General features: G+C 42.0%; 1 protein-coding gene across 2 annotated transcripts in view; it reads right to left on the bottom strand.

Annotated features, from left to right (window-relative positions):
- Positions 1-1,406: 1,406 nt before the first annotated feature.
- The window catches only part of TAFA1 (TAFA chemokine like family member 1), a 216,081-nt gene continuing 208,343 nt past the window's right edge, over positions 1,407-9,144 (bottom strand). For both annotated transcript variants that reach the window (XM_058813033.1, XM_058813034.1), the window contains 2 exons: positions 7,379-7,503; positions 1,407-2,519 (listed from right to left, as the gene is read on the bottom strand). In XM_058813033.1, coding sequence (XP_058669016.1) covers positions 2,502-2,519; positions 7,379-7,503 — 143 coding nt within the window. In that variant the 3' untranslated portion in view covers positions 1,407-2,501. The remainder of the gene's footprint in view (positions 2,520-7,378; positions 7,504-9,144) is intronic.

Below are 9,144 nucleotides of genomic sequence, written 5' to 3'. Positions count from 1 at the left end.
CGTTTCTCTTTACTAGTGGCAGCTGAGCCCAGAGCTGACTTTATAATCCATTTGGGGGTAAGCAGGAAGGCAGGCAGTGTTCCCCTCTGAACTGAGATGATGGTACCTGACACATGGCCATGGCAGACTACATCTAAAATACAAGTAGGGTCCAGGTATCTTCTGTTTGGACAGGTGACTGTCCCCAGAAAACACCCAGCCTGTCCAGCTGAGCCACCAGGGAGGGTGGTCTCCATGTGCAAGGATCACCATCACTCACAAGTGATGGTGAGGCTCACGCTCCTTTCTGTGCACAGAACCAGAATTCTTAATGCTGGAAATGACCTCTAAACTCATCAAGTCCAACTGTTAACCTCCCACTGCCATCTTCACCACTAAATCGTGTCCCCAAGTGCCACATTGAGGCCTCTTCTTGAACATTCCATGGACAGTGATTCTATCACTTTCTGGGGCATCTGTTTCTTCCCTGGGTACTCTTCACTCATATTTTTGAAGGGGGATAATAGAAGTACTTGGAAACAGCTTATCCATTTCCACTGTGAGCACTGGGAAAAGATCAGCATGGAAAGCCAGCACGGAAAGCCAGCATGGAATATGGCGTGACACGTCATGTAGCTGCTTTAATCTGCACTGTAATTACGGTGACAATTTCTGCCTCTTGAAGCATCAGGATTGAAGTGGTTACCCTGAAGGAGAAAGAGACTCAGTGGGAGAATTTCAACCAAATCTAGGATGGGAAGTGCAGCACTTCCTCTGCATTGGATTAAAAGTGATCAGCATGGCCAAAGGCATCCTGTGAGAGACAGGTAAGCAGGCTGAAAGGAAATTGGAAATATTAAAGGGATGAAGCTGGACTGAACAGAACTAGTTTTACAATTCCCTATTCCTCCTTCATTTGGTAGCATTAGGCAGACTGAAGCGTAGATTGTGCAGACTTATGCGTGACAGCAAGACACTTTTCCACACCAATAAACCCCCTGAAATTAATTGGATTGCTCACAAAAGTGCCTGGGAATGTGAACTAGGCTCTCACATTTCAGCCCTCACATTTGATCTTTCCTCAGCAACGCCAGGGCCAGACTGCCTGGTGAACAGCTACAGCTCAGCCAGAAATGGGAGTTCAGCAGTGACTGGGTCAAGGTCTCAGTGGACACATCCTTGCTGAGGAACATCTCAGCTCAGGTGAACTCACCATAGCAAGAAACAGATTGAAAATAAACTGAAGGAAACTATTCTGAAAGTGAAGGGATCAGCCACAAGCTTGTGCTTGCCACAAACTGCTGGGCATTTGCTATGCCATGGAATTGCTCATGTGAACGCTTTTAGCAGGTGGCAAATGCTCTAAGGAGAATTAGCCTGGCCTGCAATGAGGGAAACCTAAATTTAGGCAGTTCTCCCATGTGTGCTGTGGGGTAAGAACACACAGCCAGGGGTCCACAGAGGCATGCTTAAGCTGAGGTGTCTGTTCACCAACTGCAAAAGGGCTCCTGAAACACCAAACCATATGAAAAACTCCCCTCACATACCAGTCTGGAAGGAAATAGCTTTGTTGTTGTTTCAAAGAATGAGTGAGCCAACAATGCAAAGCTTTGGAGGTGCTTACTGGGTTTTTACTGGAGTCTCTAGGAGCTATACAAAGTCTGAAGACATTGTATGTACAGTACATCTTTAATAAGAAGGGAGCTCACAGTCTACCAAACTCTGCCAAATAAACTTTTAATACATACTGTACTTCACTCAGTAGTTGTCCATCTCATCTTCATGGAATATCTAACAGCTCTAAAAATATTTTCCTGGAGGAGGATAGAATTATCATCGTTATATATCAATCAAGTATGGTTAATGAAGCAAAGCCAGCATGCTAGTATTGCACAAGGGGAAAAGCCTCCAGAACACAAAGTGGAACAACAAATGCCCTCAAAATTCTGCCGAAGGGAACAGGAAGCTCTGGATGCTGCATCGGTAGGATTCGTGTAGCTCTTAGGCGTCCTTGTACCACAGCAGGTTTGCTTTGCCTCTTCACTGCCACATTTCTCTCTCAAACAGGTAGGGAACTTCCAGACCATTGCAAAAAAGGAAAAAAAAATACAGCAGCTGCAGCAAAGTGTGGAACTATTCAATTTCTTGAAGAGTGAGGCTTTTATTTCAAAATATCATATATTAATATATATATATTTCTATATATATATATACTTTAACTGGTATAAAGTAAATCGTAGATCCAAACTTATACTGTTGCTTGTACTTTGCAATCTCAGAAACTTTAGCAAAGGAATCACTTTCTTCATTTTTTATTTTCAATTGTCAAAAATCAGGGCCATTATTTCCACCGAATCCTTTCTTTCACACGGTAAAGCCACTGTTGTTGTCTGGTAAACAGTCAAAGTGCAAATAAGAAATCCATTTGGCTTGGAAATGCTGAGATGGTTTTAAACTTTCAATACTTTGTCCTCATAAATCAGCAGGGCTTTCACTGTCTCCGTGCAGACGTGGGCGCTCTGTTAAGTCCTTGGGTGGATCTGCAGTGAGAAAATGGGAAAGAGTCAGTTATGCATAATATGTTATTTTTTAAATATAGTCTTTTGGAAAAGAAAGGCTCTGTGGGATATAGCTGATTGATATAGCTGAGTTTGAATGCAATACCAGAGGGGTGTGTGTCTTTTAGCACTGCAGGGGTGTAAAAATATGCAAGAAACAGATCCTGAGCAAGATCCTGCCCCTGCCTTGGGAGAGACTGGATGTGCTTTAACCACCTGGGCTGGTGGTGCTGGACATCACAGAATGTCTTGGTTTGGCAGGGACGCCTTCCACTACTCCAGGTTGCTCCAAGCTCTGTCCAACCTGGCCTTGGACACTTCCTGGGGTGAGGCAGACACAGCTTTTCTGGGTAACCTGTGCCAGGGTCTCACCACGCTTACAGGGAAGAATTCCTTCCTAAATCCAATCTAAACCTCCTGTCAGTCAGTCTGAAGCCATTCTCCCTCATGCTGTCTCCTAATGCTCTTTATAAGAGTTTCTCTCCATTTTCCTTGTAGGAGCCCTTCAAGCAAGAAGGACAAGCCAGGACAGATTCACCCCAGCCTTCCACCTCCCCTTCCCAGAGTGATTCCAGTGACTTGTGCTGGACAAGACAGGCAGGAGCATCCATCCACCTTTGAGGTTTGTTGGGAACCCTCCAACCCACTTCCCCAGAGGGCAGGGCCATAGCAGCTACTCCATCTACTCACCCTGTGTGAGATAACACAAAACCTCCTTGTGACCACCACCACTGATCTGAGTGCTGCACTAATGCTGCAAGGGCAAACACCAGTGCCCAGGAGTTCTTTCAGCATGCTGAAATAAGAACAACTGTCCAACAGCAGAAATAGTGCTCTCAAGGAAATGCTTTTGTTATGCTTTTGCTGTTCTGGTTCACCCATATGAACACCATGAGGGGTTCAGCCCTTGGCCAGGCAACTGGGTCAGCAATGAAACTCACATTGATTTGAATATGGTCAGGCTTGGAATTAAATCAGGGCTACAGATTCTTACCTAAGTATAAATTATTATATCTAATTATAAATTATTAAACACAGCAGTAAATATTAGAGCAAGAGAGATTTACATGAGATCCAGACAGCTCAAATTGAATGACACTGAATCCCATCAGTTAAACCTGAAACAAATGGTTTAAACTTCAAATCAGATTAAACTGGTCCAAACAGGATAAAAATGGTAGACATCAGTTTAAATCAGTTCAAAACAAATCAAACCTATCAAAACCAGTTCAAACTGCTCAGAACCAGTTCAGATGGGTCAAAGCTTGTTAAAACTGGTTAAAACTGATCAAACCAGGCTGCAGCACAAGGCACAGGCTGAGAAACTGGAGAGAGGCTTTGAGCTGGGCTCCTCTGCCCATTCCCAGCTGACCAACACATTAATTTCCATGCTCCAGAATATCAGCAACATCCAGCCCGAGATGCTGCTCTTCTATTTCCACTGGTGCTGTGCTGAAAGTGGCAAGGGGACCTCCAGCAGGTCCTAGCACAGCTCCAAGGGCCCCACATTTTTAAGGAAAGCACTGAAAGTTGTTAAATAAATAAAAAAAAAAAAAAAAAAAGAAGGAGTGACAAGGGATTAAATGAACTCTGAAACTGCTCCAAAAATTGAATGACAATATTATTTCCTTCCAGTGTTTGTAACTTGCCTGACCATCAATAGAAAACAAATCAATTTAAGGAAGCTGTGAGCTTTAGAACTTTGGCTTTAAACACTTAATTAGTGAACTATGCTAAAGGGCTAAACACAGAAATAAATACATAAAAAGGAAGCAATGAAGAATATGCTGGTAAAGACTTCACTGAGTCTGTTGTCCACCTCTTTCTGACATTAATCAATATTGATCACACGTGAGACCGAATTGAAGTTATACACTAGGCTAGAAAATTATATATATTGCATATATCCATGTATTCAGAAATATAAATATATATATATATATATGTATATATTTAAAAACATACATATATGTATATATATATAAACATACACATATGCTTATAAGTGATTTAATTTACTGTGGGTCTGGAAGAATGTACTAATGGGTACCTTAATCCCAAGAGTCGTAAATGGGAATGTTTTCCTGGTCAGGACAGCAGCTAATATAAATGTGTTTAGTGTAAGGAAAAGCCTTCATTAAAACAGTTTACAGCCTATGGAGACTGGCTGTAGCCCTCTGCCTCATCACCACAGAGAGAGCTGCATGTTGACTGATTTGTCTTGTTTCTTCTGCTTTCTTAACTTCCTTAACTACTCAAATTAGACACACATGGCCCAGTCTTGGAAGCTGGATTGTGGTCAGGGCAGATTACATTGTAATCTCGTTCTCTGCTGCTGTCTGAAATGGCAAAACAAAATGGGAGAAAAAAAAAAAAAAAAAAAGCCTGTTTCAGGATCTGATTGCTTTCATTATTTTATATTTATGTTCTACAGTTGACACAGTGATAGGGATTGGAGCAAAGTTCCAGGGACTAAGAAGCAGAATTTCTCCTTAGAAAATGCAAGAGACAGTTGCTGAGCACATCATGTCATGTTGCCTTTGTCAATTGGGTTCTGTAATGATATTTTACAGCAACAAAGCAAAATTCTACTGGAAGCAGCACCATAAGGTACTCCCCTCACAAGCTAATTAAAATAACTCCTGTGGGTAAATGAAGAAATATTTTTTCAGTTATGAGCACTCACTCTGCAAGTATTTAATTCAAATGAAATACAATAATGCATACTGAATAGATTGGACCATACATCTGCATATTAATGAACCTCCTAAATTTCTAGCAATCACTTCCATTGCCTTAAACCAGTTTATATGATGAGGACTGGGGGAGTTAAGAGAAGGACAGCTTCAGTGAAGAAATAAAATGTAATTCCTCAATTATATAACTTGTAGACAGATTGCAGAAGGGCTGAATTATTGTATAAGATACTTCATGCTGTTTCTTAGTTCTACATCACTTTCTTCCATTTTAACTCCCCACTTTCCTCACTGGAAAGGACACGTAGTGAATTTGTGGCCATGGATTTTTTAATTTAACTGCAAGGCACATTTATTAGGAAATAGCTTTCCAGTGGTGCTGCAGTGGAAGAAATCAGCAGTGGGCACAGGGAGATTTGCAGGAACAGCACCAAGAAAGAGAAACTGAGTCAGGGAAACCCAGTTCCTTCCTTCCTTCCTTCCTTCCTTCCTTCCTTCCTTCCTTCCTTCCTTCCTTCCTTCCTTCCTTCCTTCCTTCCTTCCTTCCTTCCTTCCTTCCTTCCTTCCTTCCTTCCTTCCTTTTCCTTCCTTCCTTCCTTCCTTCCTTCCTTCCTTCCTTCCTTCCTTCCTTCCTTCCTTCCTTCCTTCCTTCCTTCCTTCCTTCCTTCCTTCCTTCCTTCCTTCCTTCCTTCCTTCCTTCCTTCCTTCCTTCCTTCCTTCCTTCCTTCCTTCCTTCCTTCCTTCCTTCCTTCCTTCCTTCCTTCCTTCCTTCCTTCCTTCCTTCCTTCCTTCCTTCCTTCCTTCCTTCCTTCCTTCCTTCCTTCCTTCCTTCCTTCCTTCCTTCCTTCCTTCCTTCCTTCCTTCCTTCCTTCCTTCCTTCCTCCTTTTCTCTAGGAGGTGACAGAGACCACATGGATCTTGTTTTTGGGGGCCACTGACTGCTTCCTACAAAGAAAACCTCCTAAGTCAGTAGGTGTCCTGATAATTTAATGTGTTGGTGTGGCAGAAGGCTCTGCTCCAGAAATGAGGATTGCAATACAAATAATTCATCCTGGGGTAGGTCCTGTGGAGGGAAAGAAAAGGATTCAGGTGCCAAAGGGATCAATTAGGGTAAAATCTCCTCCTTCAACAGGAGGCCTAGAAGGCATGAAAAATGACTGGAGTTAGGATTGGAGAGAAAGGAAAAAAAAGTCAGGAAATCACAACACTATGCTGCACATCCTGTGAATTAGCATCTGGGCATCAGTATGTAGAATTTCTTATCAAACAGGGAAAAAATCTTGAAAATTTGCTCTTTTTCACTTAGCAGATTTCAAAAGTCATTTTCCAATTCACAGAAAATTAAAATCTACATATTTATAAAAGCATTTTGAGTTGACAATTGTGTAATTTTCTTGGAAAAAATTTCAATTGTGATATGAAAATTAGTAATTAAAATTTTTGAATACAGGTATAGGTGACAGTTTGAAGACAATGGTTGTGAAACAATCACACAATGCAGAAGAAAAGCTAGAGTCTATTCCTGAAAAAACACTTTTATTCCCAAGGTAATCCCATAGTGGGAGTTTAGGCAGCTCATTCACACCCTCCCTCTCTGCCTGTTCCTGGCACAATGTGGTGAAAGCTGTTGTCACCTGTTGGCCTGTGCTACCTGACCCTGCAGCATCTCAAGAGCTGTCACTGATGAGTTCATGGGGCTGGAGCTGCTCTGAAGTGAGAGCTGCAGTGCCAACAGAGAGCTGAGTCCTCTGCTCCAAAGCCCTTGTACAGATGTGCTAACCCAGATGTGGCCTGGAACAGCCGAGGAATGGGTTTAGGATCCAGCAGATCCCTCTGAGATGATGTTCTTCCCTTTAGCCACCAGAAAGGGACTCAGGGATGTGCATTAGGGGCATTTGGAGGTGACAGTGTCTGTAAGAAAGTGACCTGGTAATTCAACATGCTGATTGCCAAGCCTGGACCCAGCTGACCAGCCTGATCCATCTAAATTTTCACCCAGTTATGGCCAGAAGCACTGGGTGATCATGACAATGGTCTTTAAGGCTTTTCCAGCAGGCATGATGATGGGAAAGACATGGGTGAGCAGTCATTAGTGATTCCCTTTCCTGTTAAGACCTCCTGGGTGCAGACAGAAAGGAAACTTACTCTGGTGGTCTTGATTTTATTGCCAGTTGCACACATCCATCCAGAATTATCAGGCAATGTCTTACATTCCTCTCCTTCTAGGCAGGGCTCCATCTCACACCACCACTTCCCAATCACTATAGAAGCTAAAAGAGAAAAGACAATGTTCACAACTGTGTTACAATGACCAAATCTAATTAAATAATATCTCAAGGGTCTAACACTGCAGTTAAAAGGCAGAGTGTCCCTTCAATTGGAGTTTAGCTGCAAGGATTTCACATTTAATTACTTGTTTGGCATCCTCTGCTGCCTAAGACAGTGCACTGCTTGCCACAGCCTCCTCACACAGGAGATCCTGTCTGCTCCTGTGCTGTGGCTGCAGGGAATGCTGTGATGGCAAAAATTCTGCTGCAGACCAAAGGACCATCCATACTCACAGCCCCTGTCCCTGAGTGCCAATCTGATTTTCACAGGTGTGTACAAGAACAAGGCAAGTCTGAAGAGATTGTCCTCAGAATATTCTTCAGGACTTCTGGTTCAATGTACTCCACATAAAACTATGTCTGCTTTGCTATCAGGACCTACAGCTGGATTTTTTTTACCAAAAATCTATCCAGAATTACTTGAAGCCATGAAGACTTTTGGCTTTCCCAATATGCCATCACAACTAGAAACAGAGGGTAAGGTAACTCTGCAGCAGAAGCTGCTTGTTGAAACACAATTATGAATTTTATAGAAACCATATTATCTCTAAAAGTAACTTTTAATTTCCAAATATTTAACATTGTAAATAATTACAGGGTTTGGACCCAGTTGTTTGAATTTAATTGGCACATATGTTTACAACCTTGAATGTACCTTAATGAAGTTTCTTGCCTGGGAATTGGTATCTGACTATATCCTTAGCTGTATCTTAATGACATTTTTTGTCTGGGGATTTTGATAAACTTTAGCTAACCTTGCAAGTGTGACAAGTTGGCTCATGAGTGGCTCTTTCTGTGGCTTGCTTTCTCTGGCAAGAATTAATTTCATGGTTGCACTCAGGAAGCCTGTCAAAGCTTTCTGCACAGTCACTCAAAGAGAGATGCTTAACCCATTCATATCATCCCTCATGGCTGCTTCAAGCCCACAAAATACCTTTGAAGCAGCTGTCTTATACATTTATATATTAATATATACACACACCAGCTGACTGGCATTCAGCTCTGGAAATGCCCTGTTGTGCATGCATTGATTTAAGGACATTACAGAGCTTATAATTAAATTCTTCAATATAAAATTGAATAGAATATTTCAGTTTGAGGGGCCCTACAAGGATCATATAGCTCTCAGTGTTGTCTTTCTTGGTTCTTCCCACAGCATATATCTGATTTTTATCACATAATATATCATTTCTCCATATATACAAGACACAAAAAAAGCCCTTGACACCTGTGCTGGCAAAGCAGTTTAATGATGCTACTCACACACCTGTTTCAGAAGGATAGCATTAATGCTGCTAAGAGCAGAGAAAAAAATCTCTCTCTTTGCTATGCATGAAAAAGCAAGAGGGCTGAATCTGTGCTCTAATAATAGACTGTGCAGTGGGCAAACTGAAAAACCAAATCCTGCTAAATACTGGCCTGCACAGCAATCATCAGAACAGAGCATCCTCAGGATGTGTGAGAAGAATCCTGTGACATGGAATCAAAAGTGATGATCATGGTTATGTACTAGGAGCAGTGCTGTAGCATTAAATAACCACAGAGAAGGATCCTACAGTGCAAGGTACTAAACCCCACAAACCT

The sequence above is a fragment of the Ammospiza caudacuta genome, chromosome 12, assembly GCF_027887145.1.
Source record: "Ammospiza caudacuta isolate bAmmCau1 chromosome 12, bAmmCau1.pri, whole genome shotgun sequence".
Taxonomy (NCBI): domain Eukaryota; kingdom Metazoa; phylum Chordata; class Aves; order Passeriformes; family Passerellidae; genus Ammospiza; species Ammospiza caudacuta.
This window is presented reverse-complemented; position numbering and strand designations above follow the sequence as displayed.